This window comes from Pseudophryne corroboree, chromosome 2, assembly GCF_028390025.1.
Source record: "Pseudophryne corroboree isolate aPseCor3 chromosome 2, aPseCor3.hap2, whole genome shotgun sequence".
NCBI classification, from domain to species: Eukaryota; Metazoa; Chordata; class Amphibia; order Anura; family Myobatrachidae; genus Pseudophryne; species Pseudophryne corroboree.
Window position 1 is genome coordinate 221667455 of NC_086445.1, and position 23570 is coordinate 221691024.

The 23570-nt window shown below is 44.5% G+C and overlaps 1 protein-coding gene across 3 annotated transcripts in view; it reads right to left on the minus strand.

Annotated features, from left to right (window-relative positions):
• Positions 1-23570, minus strand: part of MARS1 (methionyl-tRNA synthetase 1) — a 314707-nt gene that overhangs the window by 98908 nt on the left and 192229 nt on the right. For all 3 annotated transcript variants that reach the window (XM_063952367.1, XM_063952361.1, XM_063952362.1), the window contains exons 3-6: positions 22081-22159; positions 21842-21970; positions 5142-5217; positions 4605-4777 (exon numbers count right to left, since the gene is read on the minus strand). In XM_063952367.1, coding sequence (XP_063808437.1) covers positions 4605-4777; positions 5142-5217; positions 21842-21970; positions 22081-22159 — 457 coding nt within the window. The remainder of the gene's footprint in view (positions 1-4604; positions 4778-5141; positions 5218-21841; positions 21971-22080; positions 22160-23570) is intronic.

The window sequence follows — 23570 nt, forward strand, 5'->3', positions numbered from 1 at the left end:
CAGTCAGAGCCAAACCATCCACTTATGCATAAGCAAGAACATATATGTTTAATACTGAGTATATAGGTTTAATACTGAGGTTAAGCAGTAGATAGTATATGATGTGTACATTTTACCTCTGACAGTATACAACTTATTTATAATATAGCAATAGTGTAGCTTACGGAGAGATTTCAGGTTTAAAGATATATCCCTTCACTCAATAGGGGATATATGAACCAACAGGGAAATTGTAACAAATGATTTGTTCCATGAAAAATGTGTTTATTAGGACACATAAACTCATTGACATACTACATACATAAAGTGCATGGGTGAATCTGGACCAGTTAAAGTGACCGTGTGATAGATGTAAATCTCTCACCATATATTGGGATTGCGTTGGGCTAGCTTAAAGAAGCAACATGGGTCCGAGGCTGAAAATAGCCTAGGCACCACCGCAGCGTATTCAGCGTATCAGTCCTTTTACTTGCTTCACTGATCCTCATCACCCGATTCCCCTGTCCAAGAACCTATCCTGGTAGGGTTTCCTCTGGTGGCACAGTGATGCCCAGCTCAGAGTGTTTCCCGATTCACAGGATCCACCACAACTTAGATACAGCTGCATACTTGTCTTCCTCACCCCCAAAAGTGGGGAGTATAAGGAATATAATGTGGATGAGTAAGACAATTGTGAGTACATCGCATTTTACATTGCATTTAAAGGAATTGAATAAGAAAAAAAAAAAAAAAAAAAAAGCATCTCGAGCATCCATAGGGGATAATGGGATGGTGAATTGGTGAATTAGTATTATTAATAACAAAGTGTTGTTGCCAATTTTCATTAAGGGGAAATTTTCATGAGTTATGCAAGTCTAAGGGTAATTAACATGAAATAGATTCACAAGCTTTCTATAGTGGGATGAAGTTTAATGGAGAAGTGTACATTGTGTTTTGGCATGGGACCAAAATAATTTATGTGATAATAAGAGGGATCGTGATGGTGATAAAGAAAGCTATAGCATGTTTACTGCAGATGATTGGGTTGATTAAAAACAACATTGTTTTAATACAACATAGTGTAATGCTAAAAAGGAACTATAGTATGTGTAACAGGTGTTAAGGGGTTATTTGAAAAAATGAATAATAAGGCCAGAGGTGTGAGCTATTGTTTCAAAAGACAGTAAAGTTTCTTTACTGATAGAAAGAGTTTATAGGAGTTTGAAGAATATTTTGTGTTTAATATGTGTAACGTTGAGAATAAAAAGTCATAATGTGACAAGAAAGGTTTAAAGAATTAAGCATTATTAATCTACAAAAGAGACAGGAAAGGCAGAATTTGAATCATGGCATGGTCCAATCGTTGGTTCAATAGTGGTAGAATTACACCTAAGCCTCTGCTTAATCTCTCTTCTATATCATTTTTTTGTTATTCTTTTTGGAATTCAGCAAAGATATGTTATCCAGCAAAGATATATTATCCAAAGACTGATTCAAAACTACAAAATTATTTGACGATTCAAATGTGTCACACAAATAATTTAAACAGTTACAAGAATATCAAAAGCTGCAAGAACCTTGGAAAGATATTTAACCAACACGAAAACACACAGTCCGGCACGGGACGGTCACTGGGAGAGTGAGGACGGTGTTATGGTGAGAAGTTGCTTATGTTTTGGTTCCATTACAGATCGCATAGGATGGTCCTGGGCAAGTACCGCTGACTCTGATACAGCCGTTGCAAAGGCTGCAGAAGAAGGACACCTAGATCCATGAGCTTGCAATGAAATGAAAAGGTCAGAGACCAGAGCTTAAAGGAACCTAACACTAAAAACAATTGTATGGAGATACAATACAGAGACTGTTACTACCACAGAGTTGTATTTGAATGAACCCTTCAATCAAGATAGAGATGATTATGATCATTGATAATAGACTATGTGCTTATAAGCTAATATCCTACAGAACTTTTAATATTTTTTTTTTTTGAAAGTATACGGGAGCGACGTTATTTATAACAGCATTAAGACTTAATTTATTTATTTTTCTTTGAAGAGAGAGCGAGCAAACGTGTGGTGTAGGTATGAGTACTCATCCATTATTGTGGATGGGAATTATTTCAATAAGACCCTTCCTTCCTCTTTTCTTTTTTTTTAAGCAGGAAATCCAGAGGGATTTATGACTGGTGTAACGAACACACACTTTGAAAAACGTGGTTGTGAGTATTATACTCTACTTGAAGACAGATGTATAGATTAATGCATGGATACATTTAAATAATTTAGGATATTATTCTGAGGAGTATCCAGTCCAGCAATACCATTAATTGTTGGAAAGATTTTAAGTACTGCAGCTATATAAAGTGTATTGCTAATCATTATTTAAGACTAATATAATTGTTAGATATATATACATAGACACTAGCAGGCCAAAGTTCTCTATGCAAGTTACATTTGATGTGATTACCAAAACTTTATAGAGTCGTGATAATAGTGAAACACGGTACATGTGTATAGATACAACAGTATCTCAAGAAAGAACCACTGGTGATAATAGTAGCTACACATATCGGGTGTATTTCAGTTAGTGGAAATAAAATAGGTCAATAATACAAATAAAAAAAAAAAAAAAAAAAAATGTATCTTATGTAGATAGAAAAGGTTGATTTAAGGGAATGTGAAAGGATTGTTACAATATACTAACCTAAGGTTTCTAGATGTGCTAGATATAATGAGTTAGGTATATAAATAGTAATGGTTACATAGGATGTTCATTAAAGTTTATGATTTAATAAGTGTATTTTACCAGGAGTAGATTCAAAGGTTAAAAGAAGATATCATACATAACTGGGAATGGTAGTTGTCACCATGTCCTTAGGATATGATATATAATTAGTTACCTATTAATTCTAAAAATGTTTGTTATTTAAGAAGATTGATTTAGCAATTTTATACAAAAACATGTATTAACTTGAGAAAAGTTTTCTTGCAGGATGAACTATTCCTAAAAAGAGTAATTGACTCAGTAATCAGGAAACATGTTCCTGCCACCAGAGTATCAATATAACCTCGAAGTGGTAAAGGTGGCTAATAATTTCTCCTATGGCTAATGAAGTCGTATGATTAATCAACTGGAAGTTGACGTTTTTTTTCGTTTAAACTATTGATAATATGATTGAACTTTATGATAGGATATTCCAGAACTGTGGACATTTGTGATGATTCCAGGACATTGGACATGAACTATTACGATACCATATTGTTCTACATTTTTTTTAATACCACAAATTGGAGGATATTGTTGATGTCCGGATACAGCACTTTGAGCTTACTGCTGTGCTTATTTGACCAAAGACATTACGGATCCTGATACGTGTAATGCCAAGTATATAAAGGAGGCCCATGATAAAAAAAAAGAACTTTAACCAAGGCATTATGATATGGACTGGAAAAGATAAATGTTTAAATCCTAGTATTCAATTTCAGGATTAGGAAAATGTTTTTTTTAAATATATTGTATGTGATTGTATGTGATGATGTATTCAGTGATGAGGTTTATTCTTTGGTAACCCCGATGTGATTATAGACATTCATTTGATGTTCACCGCATACAGGTGCGGCCTATGTTGTATTTAGAAGGCTACTGTCAAACGCAGAATAGCAATACTACATGAAATGATTATTAGCGAACTATACGTTCCCAGAAATTCTCCTGAGATGACAGGGCACATGGATAATGTCCCTGATCAAAGGGTGGAGCTGTCGAATACTGTGACTAAGGCAACCTGCTGAAGGCCTAACAGTTATGTGTGTGCACTACGGGATAGTACGTATATTATGTATACATTTAATAAGCAAAGGGTTCTCATATTCACTAGTATAATCTGAAAGCATAACAGAATCCATTTTGATTCTAGCTAGATGATATAGCAAATTCATATTGAACTTTATACACACCCTGAGAGAAAAAAACAACTTTGTTGGCTGAGTATTAATTCCACATACGCACTTTCTAAAAGCTCAGAGTCCAGATGTAATTCCTAATATGGACACAGTTCAATATCACGAGTATCATTTTAGTATTCTTGATAATTGTCCCAATATTGCATAACTATATTGCCTAACATTGTATTCCAGAAGAATGAAATCATATGGGAGTGATATACAAAATGGGCGTTACTTTGTATTATATAAAACTCATTGTTGATACGTGTATGTGGTTGTTAAATGATTTGAGACAGGACGAGAGGATGTCCCTCGTCCCTGTATACGGGCGTGGCCCTTTGAATAAATAATAATTGATTTTTATAAATCCGTTTTCAATTCATTAATTTTACCTAACAACCCAAACAGCAACAAGATGGTTAATTTAGTTAACCAAGAGAATTCAACACTCTGCTCGGCATGTTCAGGCAGGAAATTCTAATTTTACTTTGAATAATATTTACAAATTAAATGTCCTGCTTAAACACGGCAAATAGTGCAAAATGAGCAAATGTTTTTTGTTTTTAAACTGTAATAGTATGGAAGGTCTGTTGAATTCTTTCTATTTTCCACTCAAATGTTGCCCACATTTCAAGAACCAACCACTGCATATAAAATGAGAAAAAACGGTTAGCTCCTTACCTCTGGCTCATTGCTGACTGAAGTCTTAGATGGGATAATGGGTGCTGGCAATTTTTGGAGATATACTTTAAAGACCACAGGTCCCTGGCCTTTCAGGAGTGATTCAACAGCTTTCTGACACGATTCAATTTCAGATACTTTTTTAAACCAGTTCTTCAAGGATAACAGCCCTTCTATAAGAGAAAGTCACTTAAATGTTCAATAATATACATAAATCACAACAGCTTAAAAGAAACCTTTCACAAGGAGGCTTACATTTAAAAGGGTTCCCCATATAAAATTACCACCACCCACAGCATCATGTGTTACACTATTTTTACTGTTCTACTTTCCCAGCTGGTAATGTAACGGACATGCCTGTCTAGATAGTAATCCATATATGGTAGGAAACACACCATGTTGTACTAGTATGCAGCAATAAACTACCAAAGAAAAGTCTGTTATCAAGTCACCCATCTGATTCTGTTCTTTACACATAAAATAGGTTCATCCCGCCATGCAATCTCATCCAGAAAGGTGTACGTAATGGTGTCTTACCTGGCAGACTAGCCACATCTGTAATGAGAGGGTAGATGGCTCCCCAAACAATAATATCAGCAATAGACACTGCATCCTACAAATAATCATCAATTAAGATTTCAAATTAACAAAAGAACACCAATAATTAATAAACATCTTCCTTTTAACCTTCATAGTGACTCCTCCCCAGACCCTTCCAGAACACTCCCACACAAACCCAACATTCGATTTGGAATATCCTCAATGCCAACCGCTGTCAAATGATCTCCTCTTGGAAGAAGATACATCCTCCTTCAGCTCCATAAGGGTAGTGGTGTGGTTGGTCTATAGAATCTATTACACTACATAAGCTTTACGCAATCTAAACTCCCTAGTTAGATCACCACGCCGTTTCTCCTCCAATTTTCCATGAAAAGGGGTTCAGTGCACCTGCCACTATTTCTGGTTATATATTGTTAGTACAGATAGAGCCACCAAGATGTGCCCCATTCACTTGAATGGAAAGCGTCTCCGTCCGCGTGCCCGGACAGAGGCGCTCTGAATGGGAGAGTCTCTGTGCACTCCCGGCGTGACTAGGCGGACGGATCGCCTAGTCACACCGGGAGTGCAGGTTTGCAATGGATCCACCTCAGATGAACGCGGCTCCATCTGTAAGGTCCGAATTTTAAAAATAAGAATTTACTCACCGGTAATTCTATTTCTCGTAGTCCGTAGTGGATGCTGGGAACTCCGTAAGCACCATGGGGAATAGCGGGCTCCGAAGGAGGCTGGGCACTCTAGAAAGATCTTAGACTACCTGGTGTGCACTGGCTCCTCCCACTATGACCCTCCTCCAAGCCTCAGTTAGGTACTGTGCCCGGACGAGCGTACACAATAAGGAAGGATTTTGAATCCCGGGTAAGACTCATACCAGCCACACCAATCACACCGTACAACTCGTGATATGAAACACAGTTAACAGTATGAAACAATAGAGCCTCTCAACAGATGGCTCAACAATAACCCGATTTAGTTAACCATAACTATGTACAAGTATTGCAGATAAACCGCACTTGGGATGGGCGCCCAGCATCCACTACGGACTACGAGAAATAGAATTACCGGTGAGTAAATTCTTATTTTCTCTAACGTCCTAGTGGATGCTGGGAACTCCGTAAGGACCATGGGGATTATACCAAAGCTCCCAAACGGGCGGGAGAGTGCGGATGACTCTGCAGCACTGAATGAGAGAACTCCAGGTCCTCCTCAGCCAGGGTATCAAATTTGTAGAATTTTTGCAAACGTGTTTGCCCCTGACCAAGTAGCTGCTCGGCAAAATTGTAAAGCCGAGACCTCTCGGGCAGCCGCCCAAGATGAGCCCACCTTCCTTGTGGAATGGGCATTGACAGATTTTGGCTGTGGCAGGCCTGCCACAGTATGTGCAAGCTGAATTGTACTACAAATCCAACGAGCAATAGTCTGCTTAGAAGCAGGAGCACCCAGCTTGTTAGGTGCATATAGGATAAACAGCGAGTCAGATTTTCTGACTCTAGCCGTTCTGGAAACATATTTTCAGTGCCCTGACAACGTCTAGCAACTTGGAGTCCTCCAAGTCCCTAGTAGCCTAGGCACCACAATAGGCTGGTTCAGGTGAAACGCTGACACCACCTTTGGGAGAAACTGGGGACGAGTCCTCAATTCTGCCCTATCCATATGGAAAATCAAATAAGGGCTTTTACAAGACAAAGCCGCCAACTTTGATACTCGCCTGGCAGAAGCCAAGGCCAATAACATAACCACCTTCCACGTGAGATATTTCAGATCCACGGTTTTTAGTGGTTCAAACCAATGTGATTTTAAGAAACTCAACACCACGTTGAGATCCCAAGGTGCCACAGGAGGCACAAACGGGGGCTGACTCTGCAGCACTCCTTTTATAAATGTCTGAACTTCAGGTACTGAAGCTAGTTCTTTTTGAAAGAAAATCGACAGAGCCGAGATCTGTACCTTAATGGAACCCAATTTTAGGCCCATAGTCACTCCTGCTTGCAGGAAATGCAGAAATCGACCTAGTTGAAATTCCTCTGTTGGGGCCCTTTCGGCCTCACACCATGCAACATATTTTCGCCATATGCGGTGATAATGAGTTGCTGTAACCTCTTTCCTGGCTTTAGTAAGCGTAGGAATGACTTCCTCCGGAATGCCCTTTTCCTTCAGGATCCGGCGTTCAACCGCCATGCCGACAAACGCAGCCGCGGTAAGTCTTGGAACAGACAGGGCCCCTGCTGCCGCAGGTCCTGTCTGAGTGGCAGAGGCCATGGGTCCTCTGATATAAATTCTTGAAGTTCTGGGTACCAAGCTCTTCTTGGCCATCCACGAGTATCGTTCTTACTCCTCGCCTTCTTATTATTCTCAGTACCTTTGGTATGAGAGGCAAAGGGGAGAACACATAACCGACTGGTACACCCACGGTGTTACCAGAGCGTCCATAGCTATCGCCTGAGGGTCCCTTGACCCGGTGCAATATCTTTTATAGCTTTTTGTTGAGGCGGGACGCCATCATGTCCACCTGTGGCCTTTCCCAATGGTGTACAATCCTATTGGAAGACTTCTGGAGGAAGTCCCCATTCTTCCGGGTGGAGGTCGTGTCTGTTAAGAAGATCTGCTTCCCAGTTGTCCACTCCGGGAATGAACACTGCTGACAGTGCTAACACATGATTTTCCGCCTATCGGAGAATCCTTGTGGCTTCTGCCATCGCCATCCTGCTTCTTGTGCCGCCCTGTTGGTTTACATGGGCGACTGCCGTGATGTTGTCTGATTGGATCAGTACCGGCTGGTTTTGAAGCAGAGGCCTTGCCGGCCTCAGGGCATTGTAAATGGCCCTCAGGTCCAGAATATTTATGTGTAGGGAAATAACCTGACTTGACCAAAGTCCCTGGAAATTTCTTCCCTGTGTGACTGCCTCCCAGCCTCAAAGGCTGGAATCCATGGTCACTAGGACCTAGTCCTGTATGCCGAACCTGCGGCCCTCTTGAAGATGGGCACTCTGCAGCCACCACAGTAGAGATACCCTGGTCCTTGGAGACAGGGTTATCAGCCTATGCATCGGAAGATGCGATCCGGACCACTTGTCCAACAGGTCCCTCTGAAAAGTTCTTGTATGGAACCTGCCTAATGGGATTGCTTCGTAGGAAGCTACCATTTTTCCCAGGACTCGCGTGCAATGATGCACCGCTACCTATTTTGGCTTCAGGAGGTCTCTGACTAGAGATGACAACTCCTTGGCTTTCTCCTCCGGGAGAAACACTATTTCTGGTTTATGTCCAGAACCATCCCCAGGAACAGTAGACGTGTCATAGGAACCAGCTGTGACTTTGGACTGTTTAGAATCCAACCATGCTGTTGTAGCACTTTCCAAAATAGTGCTACCCCGACTACCAACTGCTCCTTGGACCTCGCCCTTATAACGAGATTGTCCAAGTACGGGATAATTACAACTCCCTTTTTTTGAAGGAGTATCAACATTTCGGCCATTACCTTGATAAAACACCCTCGGTGCCATGTACAGTCCAAACGGCAGTGTCTGGACTTAGTAATGGTAATCCTGTACCACAAATCTGAGGTACTCCTGGCAAAGATGGTAAATGGGGACATGCAGGTAAGCATCCTTGATGTCCCAGGATACCATGTAATCCCCCTCGTCCAGGCTTGGAATAACCGCCCTGAGCGATTCCATCTTGAACTTGAATTTTTGTGTTCAAGGATTTTAAATATAAAATGGGTCACACCGAACCATGCGGTTTCGGTACCCCAACCCGTGTGGAATAGTAACCCCGTCCTTGTTGAAGTAGGGGCACCTTGAGTATTACCTGCTGGGAATACCGCTTATTAATTGCCTCTAGCACAGCCTCCCTGCCTGAGGGAGTTGTCAGCAAGGCATATTTTAGGAAACGGCTGGGGGGAGACATCTCGAATTCCAGCTTGTACCCCTGAAATACTACTTGAAAGAAACAGGGATCCACCTGTGAGCGAGCCCACTAATTGCTGAAATTTTTGAGACGGCCCCCCACCGTACCTGGCTACACCTGTGGAGCACCCGCGTCATGGTGTGGCCTCACAGGAGGCGGGGGAAGAATCTGGATTCTGGGAACAGGCTGACTGGTGCAGCTTTTTTTTTTTTTTTTTTTTCCCCTCTACCCTTGTCTCTGTACAGAAAGGAAGCGCCATTTGACCCGCTTGCTTTTCTGAAGCCGAAAGGACTGTACCTTTGTCTGTGAGGAAACCTGAGGTAAAATTATTTCTTCCCAGCAGTTGCTGTGGATACGAGGTCCCAGAGACCATCCCCAAATAATTCCTCACCCTTATAAGGCTCTCTATGCGCTTTTTAAGTCAGCATCACCTGTCCAGTGACAGGTCTAATACCCTCCTGACAGAATGGACATTACATTTATTTTGGATGCCAGCCGGCAAAATATCCCTCTGTGCATCCCCCATATATAAGACGACGTCTTTAATATGTTTTTATGTTTTCCAACTAGTATCCCTGTTTGACAGGGTCACCGACCACGCTGCAGCAGCACTATCTGCAGGTCTCAGTCTAGTACCTGAGTGTGTAAATACAGACTTCAGGATAGCCTCCTGTTTTTTATCAACAGGTACCTATTAAAGTGGCCGTATCCTAAGACGGCAGTGCAACCTTTTTTGACAAACGTGTGAGCGCCTTATCCACCCTAGGGGATATCTCCCAGCGTAACTTATCCACCTGGCGGGAAAGGGTACGCCATCAGTAACTTTTTATAAATTACCAGTTTCTTAACGGGGGAACCCACGCTTTCACACACTTCATTTATTCATCTGATGGGGGAACAAAACACTGCCTGTTTTTTCTCCCCAAACCTAAAACCCATTTTTAGAGGTGCTTGGGTTAAAGTCAGAAATGTATAACACATTTTTTATTGCCGGGATCACGTCACGGATGTTCCTAGTGGATTGTGTATATGTCTCCACCTTGTCGACACTGGAGTCAGACTCCGTGTCGACATCTGTGTCTGCCATCTGAGAGAGCGGGCGTTTTTGAGCCCCTGATGGCCTTTGAGACGCCTGGGCAGGCGCGGGCTGCGAAGCCGGCTGTCCCACAGCTGTTACGTCATCCACCCTTTTATGTAAGGAGTTGACACTGTCGGTTAATACCTTTCACCTATCCATCCACTCTGGTGTCGGCCCCACAGGGGGCGACATCACATATATCGGCCTCTGTTCTGTCACCATATAAGCCTCCTCATTCAACATGTCGACACAGCCGTACCGACACACCGCAGACACACAGGGAATGCTCTAAACGAGGACAGGACCCACAAAAGCCCTTTGGGGGGACAGAGTAAGAGTATGCCAGCACACACCAGAGCGCTATATATATATATATACAGGGACTAACTGAGTTATGTCCCTAATAGCTTTTATATAATATACTGTATACAGTGCCAATTTTAATGCCCCCCCTCTCTTTTCCCTCTTACTGTACTGTAGAATTGCAGGGAAGAGCCAGGGAGCTTCCCTCCAGCCGAGCTGTGAGGGAAAAATGGCGCCAGTGTGCTGAGGAGATAGGCTCCGCCCCTTTTTCGCGGCCTATTCTCCCGTTTTTTTATGGAATTCTGGCAGGGGTATTTACCTCATATATAGCCCCTGGGGCCATATATTGAGGTATTTTAGCCAGCCAAGGTGTTTTTATTGCTGCCTCAGGGCGCCCCCCCCCAGCGCCCTGCACCCTCAGTGACCGGAGTGTGAAGTGTGTGAGAGGAGCAATGGCGCACAGCTGCAGTGCTGTGCGCTACCTTGGTGAAGACAGAGTCTTCATGCCGCCGATTTTCCGGACCATCTTCTTGCTTCTGGCTCTGTAAGGGGGACGGCGGCGCGGCTCCGGGACCGAACATCAAGGCTGGGCCTGCGGTCGATCCCTCTGGAGCTAATGGTGTCCAGTAGCCTAAGAAGCCCAATCCGGCTGCAAGCAGGCGAGTTCGCTTCTTCTCCCCTTAGTCCCTCGCTGCAGTGAGCCTGTTGCCAGCAGGTCTCACTGAAAATAACAAATTCTAAGACTATAACTTTCTAAGAGCTCAGGAGAGCCCCTAGTGTGCATCCAACCTCGGCCGGGCACGAAATCTAACTGAGGCTTGGAGGAGGGTCATAGAGGGAGGAGCCAGTGCACACCAGGTAGTCTAAGATCTTTCTAGAGTGCCCAGCCTCCTTCGGAGCCCGCTATTCCCCATGGTCCTTACGGAGTTCCCAGCATCCACTAGGACGTTAGAGAAATATATAAAATATATATGCTATCGTCATGTAGCAATACACAAATGTATGATCCAAAGTGGGTACTTTTATTATAGTAATAAGACTACTATATCAGAGATACCATGAAGTGGCTGGTGGCAGGGCTGTATTAAGACCCTTAGAGGCCCTAAGCACTAAGATTTTGGTGGCCCTATGTATATCCAATTCAAAATCTAAACAATAATGAACAGTAAAATAACATTTATTTTTCGAAATGAAACAAAACTTTTCTAACTGCAAAGTCTGATTTCATTTTTGTGGAACCCGGATCATCTGCACCATGGGGGTAATTCCAAGTTGATCGCAGCAGGAATTTTTTTTTAGCAGTTGGGCAAAACCATGTGCACTGCAGGGGTGCAGATATAACATTTGCAGAGAGAGTTAGATTTGGGTGGGTTATTTTGTTTCTGTGCAGGGTAAATACTGGCTGCTTTATTTTTACACTGCAATTTAGATTGCAGATTGAACACACCACACCCAAATCTAACTCTTTCTGCACATGTTATATCTGCCTCCCCTGCAGTGCACATGGTTTTGCCCAATTGCTAACAAAAATCCTGCTGCGATCAACTCAGAATTACCCCCCATGTGCAGTTTTGGTAATGGAAAATTTCTGTGGTGCCCCTCTTCCCTTGATGCCCTAAGCACGTGCTTATTTTGCTGGTGGCTTAATCATATCTTTGCAAATACTGTATATGTAACTGAGATCTCGGTGTTTCTACTATTATCTATAATGTAAAGCTCATTTATTGGTCCATTATAGTGTGCTGGGGGATATTTGTGTTTTCTATTTTTTTGGTCTGGATATATAGAATACTAGAAGCCTGTCAAAATGACGGACACCAGAACCCGATTATTGGGTGGGGTCACTACTCACACAGCAGCTGCTAGGAGCTCTGTCATGTTGAGGGTGTAGTGGTAGCATTTATTATATATATTATTATTACCACCAGTTATTTATATAGCGCACACATTCTGCAGCGCTTTACAGAGAACATTTGGCCATTCACATAATTCCCTGCCCCAGTGGAGCTTACACTCTATATTCCCTACCACACGTACACACATTCACACTAGGGTTCATTTCTCTTACGTCCTAGAGGATGCTGGGGTCTCCGTAAGGACCATGGGGTATAGACGGGCTCTGCAGGAGACATGGGCACTATAAAGAACTTCAGATGGGCGTGCACTGGCTCCTCCCTCTATGCCCCTCCTCCAGACCTCAGTTAGATCCTGTGCCCAGAGGAGCTCTCCTGAGTTTCTCTGAAAAATAATTTTGTTAGGTTTTTTTTTTCAGGGAGCACTGCTGGCAACAGGCTCCCTGCATCGTGGGACTGAGGGGAGAGAAGCAGACCTACTTAAATGATAGGCTCTGCTTCTTAGGCTATTGGACACCATTAGCTCCAGAGTGTCGGAACGCAGGTCTCACCCTCGCCGTTCGTCCCGGAGCCGCGCCGCCGTCCTCCTCACAGAGCCGGAAGATAGAGCCGGGTGAGTATAAGAAGACATCAAAGGCGGCAGAAGACTTCAGATCTTCTCTGAGGTAACGCTGCGCACCATTGCTCCCACACACAACACACACTGCAGGCACTGATGGGTGCAGGGCGCAGGGGGGGGGGGGGGCCTGGGCAGCAATAAACCTCTAGGACTGGCTATTAGAGTTATACAGGCTGCAGAGGCAGTAGATTATACAATCCCCCGCCAGCGTTAAAAAAAATTGAGCGGGACCGAAGCCCGCCGCTGAGGGGGCGGAGCTTGATCCCACAGCACTAACCAGCGCCATTTTCTCCACAGCACACTGCAGAAGCTGGCTCCCCGGACTCTCCCCTGCTGAACACGGTGACAGAGGGCATAAAAGAAGGGGGAGGGGGAACTAATGTAAGGCGCAGTGAATAATTAATATATATATATATATATATATATATATATATATATATATATATATATATATATATATATATACACACACACACACACACACACACACACACACACACACACACACACACATATATATATATATATATATATATATATATATATATATATATATATATATACACATACATACATATATATATATATATATATACACACACACATACACATACATACACAAACAGAGAACCCAGCACTCACCAAAGTAAACTCACTTATCCTCAACAATTCAATAAATAAATGATGGGGGTTTAGTTGGTGGATTGGCCAATGCACGGAAGCCTGCATACCGATTTTCAAGGTACCCCACCTTCATGCAGGTCCTACACTATCACAGAGTCTTAAAACCTGACTACCACACTGCTGCATCATCTGCCTGCTAGATGTAATGTGTACCTGCCACAGACTTTGTGGCTTTTAAAGGCACACTAGTCACCTATTGCACTGGCTCAAAAATGATTGCTAAAAAACAGCTGAGACAGGTTCAGGATAATAAAGTCCACACAGGGGTGCATGAGAAAGCTAGTGGCCACGGTTAATAAGAGCTAACCATAGATTAACCCCTTCATATACACACAGAGGAAAAACCACAGCACTCACTTTAACCCCCATCATTTATTTATTGAATTGTTGAGGATAAGTGAGTTTACTTTGGTGAGTGCTGGGTTCTCTGTTTGTATTTATTAGAGCGATGTGGTCATGGGCTACATGCACCCCGCCCTGTGAGTGGTAAGTACAGCTGTGTACCCCGCTTCTGTGGTGGAGAGTGCAGTGATATAGAATATATATATATATATATATATATATATATATATATATATATATATATATATATATATATATGCGCTGTTTTATCTGGGAATTTTTGTTTCCAGTGTCAGTTGGCGCTGGGTGTGTGCTGGCATACTCTCTCTCTGTCACTCCAAAGGGCCTTATTGGGGGGGATTGTCTCCATATAAATATCCCTGTGTGTGGGGGTGTCGGTACGCGTGTGTCGGTATGTCTGAAGCGGAAGGCTCATCTAAGGAGGAGGTGGAGCAGATGATTGTGGTGTATCCATCGGCAACGCCGACACCTGATTGGTTGGACATGTGGAATGTGTTAAATGCAACTTTGTTACATAAGAGATTGGACAAAGCAGAGTCCAGGGATACTACAGGGAGTCAATCAATGGCTTTGACGGTGTCACAGGGCCCTTCAGGGTCTCAAAAACGTCCCCTATCCCAAATAGCAGACACTGATACAGACACGGATTCTGACTCCAGTGTCGACTACGATAAAGCAAGGTTACACCCAAGGGTGGCCAAAAGTATTCATTATATGATTATTGCAATAAAAGATGTTTTGCATATCACAGATGACCCCTCTGTCCCTGACACGAGGGTACACATTTTTAAGGAAAAGAAACCTGAGGTAACGTTTCCCCCATCTCATGAGCTTAACGCGTTATGTGAAAAGGCTTGGGAAACCCCAGACAAAAAACTACAGATTCCCAAAAGAATTCTTATGGCGTATCCTTTCCCTGCACAGGACAGGGTACGGTGGGATTCCTCGCCCAGGGTGGACAAGGCTTTAACGCGCTTATCCTAGAAGGTGGCGCTACCGTCTCCAGACACGGCAGCCCTCAAGGATCCTGCTGACCGCAGACAGGAAACGACTTTAAAATCAATTTATACACATACGGGTGCTTTGCTCAGACCGGCAATAGCATCGGCTTGGGTTTGTAGCGCAGTAGCAGCTTGGACAGATACCTTGTCAGCTGACATTGATACCCTAGATAGGGATACCGTTTTATTGACCCTAGGTCACATTAAGGACGTACACATTAAGGACGCAGTTTTATATATGAGAGACGCTCAGAGAGACGTTGGGCTGCTAGGTTCGAGGGCCAACGCCATGGCGATTTCTGCCAGGCGAGCACTGTGGACCCGCCAATGGACGGGTGATGCTGACTCAAAGAGGCATATGGAAGTTTTGCCTTACAAGGGTGAGGTTTTATTTGGGGAAGGTCTCGCGGACCCGATTTCCACAGCTACCGCGGGTAAATCTACTTTTTTGCCTTATGTTCCCCCACAGCAAAATAAAACACCACAGTATCAGATGCAGTCCTTTCGGTCGCATAAGTCCAGAAGACGTTGGGGCTCTTCCTTCCTCGCCAGATGTAAGGGTAGAGGGAAAAGAATGCCTGCTACGGCCAGTTCCCAGGAGCAGAAGTCCTCCCCGGCTTCTACTAAATCCACCGCATGACGCTGGGGCTCCACTGAGGGAGTCCGCACCGGTGGGGGCACGTCTTCGACTCTTCAGCCACGTCTGGGTTCAGTCGGACGTGGATCCTTGGGCGATGGAAATTGTATCCCAAGGCTACAAGCTGGAATTCGAAAACGAGCCGCCTCGCCGATTCTTCAAATCTGCTTTCCCAGCTTCACCCCCAGAGAGGGAGATAGTTTTAGCTGCAATTCAAAGGCTGTGTCAACAGCAAGTGATTATCAAGGTTCCCCTAATACAACAGGGAAAAGGGTACTATTCAACCCTGTTTGTGGTCCCGAAACCGGATGGCTCGGTCAGACCCATTTTAAATCTAAAATCCCTGAACCTGTACTAAAAAAGGTTCCAGTTCAAGATGGAATCGCTCAGGGCAGTTATCTCAAGCCTGGAAGGGGGGGATTTTATGGTGTCACTAGACATAAAGGATGCATACCTTAACGTCCCCATATATCCTCCTCATCAGGCATACCTGAGATTTGCTGTACAGGACTGTCATTACCAGTTTCAGACGTTGCCGTTTGGGCTTTCCACGGCCCCGAGGGTTTTCACCAAGGTAATGGCGGAAATGATGGTGCTCCTGCGCAGGCAAGGAGTCACAATTATCCCGTACTTGGACGATCTCCTGATAAAAGCGAGATCAAAGGAACAGTTGCAGAAAAGCGTGTCGCTCTCCCTGAGAGTGCTGCAGCAGCATGGCTGGATTCTAAATCTACCAAGGTCACAGTTGGTTCCAACGACTCGGCTATCTTTCTTGGGCATGATTCTGGACACAGAACAAAAGAGGGTTTTTCTCCCGATTGAAAAAGCCCAGGAACTCCAGAACATGGTCAGAGACCTGTTAAAACCGAAAAGTGTGTCAGTCCATCAATGCACTCGAGTACTGGGGAAAATGGTGGCGACCTACGAGGCCATCCCCTTCGGCAGGTTTCATGCAAGGACTTTTCAGTGGGACCTTCTGGACAAGTGGTCCGGGTCCCATCTTCAAATACATCAGAAAATAACCCTGTCCCCCAGGGCCAGGGTGTCTCTCCTGTGGTGGCTGCAGAGTGCTCACCTTCTAGAGGGTCGCAGGTTCGGCATTCAAGACTGGGTGACCACAGACGCGAGCCTCAGAGGATGGGGAGCAGTCACACAAGGAAGGAATTTTCAGGGACTGTGGTCAAGCCAAGAGGCTTGTCTACACATCAACATACTGGAATTAAGGGCCATATACAACGGCCTACGACAAACGGAGAATCTTCTTCGCGATCTACCGGTTCTGATTCAATCAGACAACGTCACAGCCGTGGCTCATGTAAACCGCCAAGGCGGGGACAAGGAGCAGAGTGGCAATGGCAGAAGCCACCAGGATTCTGCGCTGGGCAGAAAATCACGTAAGCGCTCTGTCAGCTGTATTTATTCCGGGAGTGGACAACTGGGAAGCAGACTTCCTCAGCAGACACGATCTCCATCCAGGAGAGTGGGGACTTCATCAAGAAGTTTTTGCAGAAATAACAAGTCTTTGGGGACTTCCTCAAATAGACATGATGGAGTCACGCCTCAAGAAACTTCAAAGGTATTGTGCCAGGTCAAGGGACCCTCAGGCAGTAGCGTTGGACGCCCTGGTGACACCATGGGTGTTTCAGTCGGTCTGTGTGTTCCCTCCTCTTCCTCTCATCTCAAAAATATTGAGAATCATAAGACGAAAAAGAGTGCAGACAATACTCATTGTTCCAGATTGGCCTCGAAGGGCCTGGTATTCAGATCTTCAGGAGATGCTCACAGAAGATCCATGGCCTCTTCCTCTCAGGGAGGACCTGTTGCAGCAGGGGTCCTGCGTGTTCCAAGACTTACCGCGGTTACGTTTGACGGCATGGCGGTTGAACACCGAATCCTAGCGGGGAAAGGTATTCCGGAGGAAGTCATCCCTACTCTGATAAAGGCTAGGAAGGAGGTGACGACGAAACATTATCACCGTATCTGGAGGAAGTATGTATCTTGGTGTGAAGCCAAGAATGCTCCTACGGAAGATTTCCACTTGGGCCATTTTCTCCACTTTCTACAGACAGGAGTGGATATAGGCCTAAAGTTAGGCTCCATTAAGGTACAGATTTCGGCCCTAACTATATTCTTCCAGAAGGAATTGGCTTCTCTCCCAGAAGTCCAGACTTTTGAAAAGGGAGTGCTGCACATCCAGCCTCCTTTTGTGCCCCCAGTGGCACCTTGGGACCTTAACGTGGTGTTACAGTTCCTAAAATCTCACTGGTTTGAGCCTCTTCAAACAGTTGAATTAAGATTTCTCACTTGGAAGGTGGTCATGTTGTTGGCCTTGGCATCTGCAAGGCGGGTGTCCGAATTGGCGGCCTTGTCTCATAAGAGCCCCTATCTCATCTTCCATTTGGATAGAGCTGAGTTGAGGACTCGTCCTCAATTTTTGCCTAAGGTGGTGTCAGCGTTTCATATGAACCAACCTATTGTGGTGCCTGTGGCTACGGGAGACTTGGAGGAGTCCAAGTCCCTTGATGTAGTCAGGGCCTTAAAAATTTACGTAGCCAGGACGGCTCGGATTAGGAAAACAGAGGCACTGTTTGTCCTGTATGCAGCCAACAAGGTTGGTGCTCCTGCTTCTAAGCAGACTATTGCTCGCTGGATCTGTAACACAATTCAGCAGGCTCATTCTACGGCTGGATTGCAGTTACCAAATTCGGTAAAGGCCCATTCCACTAGGAAGGTAGGCTCTTCTTGGGCGGCTGCCCGAGGCGTCTCGGCTTTACAGCTTTGCCGAGCAGCTACTTGGTCGGGTTCAAACACTTTTACTAAATTCTACAAGTTTGATACCCTGGCTGATGATGACCTCATGTTTGCTCAATCGGTGCTGCAGAGTCATCCGCACTCTCCCGCCCGTTTTGGAGCTTTGGTATAATCCCCATGGTCCTTACGGAGTCCCCAGCATCCTCTAGGACGTAAGAGAAAATAAGATTTTAAACCTACCGGTAAATCTTTTTCTCCTAGTCCGTAGAGGATGCTGGGCGCCCGTCCCAGTGCGGACATATTTCTGCATGACTTGTACATAGTTGTTGCTTACAGAAGGGTTATGTTACAGTTAAGATCAGTCGTTGGCTGATACTGTTTTGTTTCATACTGTTAACTGGTTGTGTATATTCCAGGTTATACGGTGTGGATGGTGTGGGCTGGTATGAATCTTGCCCTTAGATTAACAAAAATCCTTTCCTCGTACTGTCCGTCTCCTCTGGGCACAGTTTCTCTAACTGAGGTCTGGAGGAGGGGCATAGAGGGAGGAGCCAGTGCACACCCATCTAAAGTTCTTTATAGTGCCCATGTCTCCTGCGGAGCCCGTCTATACCCCATGGTCCTTACGGAGTCCCCATCATCCTCTACGGACTAGGAGAAAAAGATTTACCGGTAGGTTTAAAATCTTATTTTTTGATGGGAGCCAATCAACCTACCAGTTTATTTTTGGATTGTGGGAGGAAACCAGAGTATCCGGAGAACACCCACGCAAGTACAGGGAGAATATACAAACTCCACACAGTCAGGGCCATGTGGGATTCGAACCCATGACCTCAGTCCTGTGAGGCAGTAATAATAACCATTACACCATCCGTAATACCCACATATACACACATACTGTGCATTACATACCCCTCCGACGAGATAGATAGATAGATAGCTAGATAGCTAGATAGATAGATATAGCAGTTGAGGTGATTATCTGCCTCCCCAACCGCATCTTCTGCAGCCCCAGTGCCGACCCCTCCTCCTCCTGCAGCCCCAGTGCCGACCCCTCCTCCCCCCGGACACCGCACTGCTCACCCCGCACAGGGTCTCACCCCTTCATGCCAGACTGATTCACCTTCTCCCCCTACCGTCTTGTGGTTCCTACATCCATTTCCTGGTTACTGTAGCTACTTGTTGCAGAGCCCCGGGATGGCAAGTAACCTGGGGTTGCAGCATAGTATATGGAGGAAGGGGTGCAGAGTATGCAGTATATGGTGGAAGCAGTATATGGAGGAAGGATGTGCCCTGCATATAGGGGGCAATATATGGAGGGGGTATGAGGGTGCAGTGTGTATATAGGGGCAGTATATGGTGGGGGGAAGCAGGGTACATAGGTGTGTATGTGTGTGTGTGTGTGTCCCTGTCCCTCCAGTGGCTGCCGGAGGAAAAAACAGAGGTGAGGAGCAGCGTTAGATTAATGTAACCATAAGTGGAAATTAAACAAAAGGATAGAAAATCCAGTAAAAAAAGCTGCCACACCAAAAACCTACCCCCACTCTCTCCAGCACCCTCTCTCCAAATTCAGCAAGTGTGAGATCAGTGTTTTTTGCATAATTAGCAGCAGGCTATAACATGTCACTTCATGATCATTTTCATTTGGTCTGTGTGGCGGCCACCAGAGGCCACCGGTGCACATAACAGTTGAGGTGCAGTGTGGCAATGTTTCATAGATGCACTATAGACTACCGTGTCATTGTGTTGCTGCTCTGTTGCTTAGTACCAGCTTAGTATGTTCGGCTGCAAGAGGGGACAGGGTTAAAATACTTACCTGTATCCATCGGGTTTTTGAACATCTGGATGCTGTTGTCGGCATGCTGACCGTCTGGATTTCAACTACTGTTACTTCGATACCATGCCCTTTATAGCATTATGGGCCAAATTCAATTAGCCGCAAAGAAACACAAATTTACCACAAATCGTGAAACGCACCTATTCAATTGCCCACAAAAAACGGATTTGCAGTAATTTTACAACAAATTTCAATTCACCACCTCTGGGCAGGTGATAAAATAGGGACTTTCCTCAAGTTTAAAGTTAAAAATGTCAGGATTTGGTTCAGAACCCCTGGGACACCCCTGAATGACTAATTGGCACATAGCTTTAATTATAATGGGCCAATAAGGACATGTAATTTTTGGGGTAAAATGTGTAGAATAATGGACATTGGGGTACAGGTATATTGGGTTGCTTTATGAGTGGGACAAGTGTTTTTAAACTTGCAGGTTGGAGTAATCTGTTTCCACTTTTAAAGTCCCCTAAAATGACTCAAATATATACTTATACCCATTTTTATGTAAAAAAAATTTAATGAGAGCACTTTTTGCAGACAAAAATATAGGTTTCTATAATTTTTTGACATTAAAAGATGCATATAACAGCCATTTGACCCAAATGAAGTACCAGAAATACTTTACCCAATAATCCTCCTATACTGTTATCCGATGTTAGTTTAGCTTATTTGGGGGCGTAAAGGCAAGTTTACAAATTTTTCACTTTGGCACCAATTTTTTAACATTTTGTAATTGAATACGCAAATCGCAGGAGCGTGCATACAGTATTTTTGCAGCAAAAAAGACACAAATGCAGCGAACAGCAATCGCAACAAATTACCGAAATTTTGCCGGCCATTGAATCTTTAGACAGTAAACCCTTATAGATGCACAGGAGCGAGCTGAACTGCATCTCCACGCGGCTCAGTGCGCCCAAACGGAGCAACAATTGAATTGCTACATTTGGCGCCATCTAGTGGCAAACACGGGGAGAAACAATTGAATTCCCCCCAAAGAACATTGATCATTATAAGGCTTAACATGAGTGCCAGTTACATGTGCGACTATTCTTCTGCATGTTTAGTCCTCCGATAGTTAGGTGGCACTATCGTTATTACATTTGTGAAGGAAGCCGTCAACCAGGTGCACCCAAATGCTGCAACCATTCTTTTTTTTTCATTCTGAATTAAACATCCGTTTACCAACAGTTCCTACAGGAAAAGTCTCAACACATTTGCAACACTGTTACAAAAAATTGCCACTCTGAAATTCATTTGGAACACTGATCTTCTGAAGAAAGGAGTCCATGGGGGGTCATCAATGCTTGTCGGATCCTTTCTGACTGAAAGGATCCGAAAATGCAGTATTCAATGAGCTGCCAATCCGACGGGTTTTTTTGGAAAGTCGGATTGACATTGTCGGAACCAGGGGCCAAAACCTGTCGAATTTGGCCGCGGAATCCGTCAAAACACGTGGATCCGCGGCAAAACCACCAATCCACGTGATTGACGACTTGTCTGAAAAAAAAAGCAGCCCCACTGAATAGGTCGGAACAGTTTCCGACCTAAAGAAGTCGGAAACTGCAGTCTTTCCGACAAGACGTCAGTTTCCGACTACAATTGAAAACCCCCCTATGTATTACTGTGTACAGGTGTTGTACTCACACCAACAAGGTATGGACTCTGTGTAAGACTCTGGACAATATGGCCAAGTTGCTTGTCAACTGTTGCTAGAGACTCTTCCTTCCTCTTCCCCTGTATGACATGTGCGTACAAGGCTGCTGAGATCACAGGCTAAAAACAAAACCAAAAACACAGGTATTATACACAAAGCAAAATAAATACAAATAAATGGACACATGACATTAATAGTGTGCTATATATCACACGCTCTCACAACATACTTGTAGCTCGGTTGCTTCCCATTCCAGCCACTGATTACTTAGGTCATCCAGGTGCTTCCCAGCTGACAAGTAAAAATACCTACAAAGAGTAATGTTTATTTTATTTTCATTATAATTAGGGCCATACACATCAGACCATATTTGACAATATATATCCTTACAACATCTGATTGTGCTCAAGCATTTCATTAACTAAAGCTATCCAGTCATGAGTGGCTATCCAGGATCTGGCGATTAACACTTTGGCACGGAATAAACCATGCATAATGGGGCCCAGTCTGATAGGCAAACATCAACAGTCTGCGATCAGTCTGGGAACCTGCAAAAAAATACACCTTGATAGGTTACCATATATCAGTGTTATCCCGCTCTCATATCGCAATGCCGGGTCACACCCGGGAATTGGAAACGGGTCCTTCCTGGGTGCCATCGGCATTGGACCCTTTCACACTGGCTTCCCGACCCGGCATATCGCCATCGGGGGCAGGGACAGAGGTGGCATCAGGAGCAGGTGCGGAGCTGGGAGATGAGATCATCTCCACGCCGCCTCTGCTGTGAACAGGTCCCAGGTCGCGTTGACCCGGCAACCCGTTCACACTGCACCGGACACGGTAATAACCCTTCTTTATTCCCAGGTTGAAATACCGGGTCAGACAACCCAGTAATTCGGGAGTGATCCCTTTTACACCGCACAGTGATCTGCGTTAACCTGCCAATATACCGTGTTGATACCAGGTTATTTGTGCGGTGTGAAAATAAGAATTTACTTACCGATAATTCTATTTCTCGGAGTCCGTAGTGGATGCTGGGGTTCCTGAAAGGACCATGGGGAATAGCGGCTCCGCAGGAGACAGGGCACAAAAAAGTAAAGCTTTACTAGGTCAGGTGGTGTGCACTGGCTCCTCCCCCTATGACCCTCCTCCAGACTCCAGTTAGGTACTGTGCCCGGACGAGCATACACAATAAGGGAGGCATTTTGAATCCCGGGTAAGACTCATACCAGCCACACCAATCACACCGTACAACTTGTGATCTAAACCCAGTTAACAGTATGACAACAGAAAGGGCCTCTTAAAGATGGCTCCTTAACAATAACCCGAATTAGTTAACAATAACTATGTACAAGTATTGCAGATAATCCGCACTTGGGATGGGCGCCCAGCATCCACTACGGACTCCGAGAAATAGAATTATCGGTAAGTAAATTCTTATTTTCTCTATCGTCCTAAGTGGATGCTGGGGTTCCTGAAAGGACCATGGGGATTATACCAAAGCTCCCAAACGGGCGGGAGAGTGCGGATGACTCTGCAGCACCGAATGAGAGAACTCCAGGTCCTCCTTTGCCAGGGTATCAAATTTGTAAAATTTTACAAACGTGTTCTCCCCCGACCACGTAGCTGCTCGGCAGAGTTGTAATGCCGAGACCCCTCGGGCAGCCGCCCAAGATGAGCCCACCTTCCTTGTGGAGTGGGCTTTTACAGTTTTAGGCT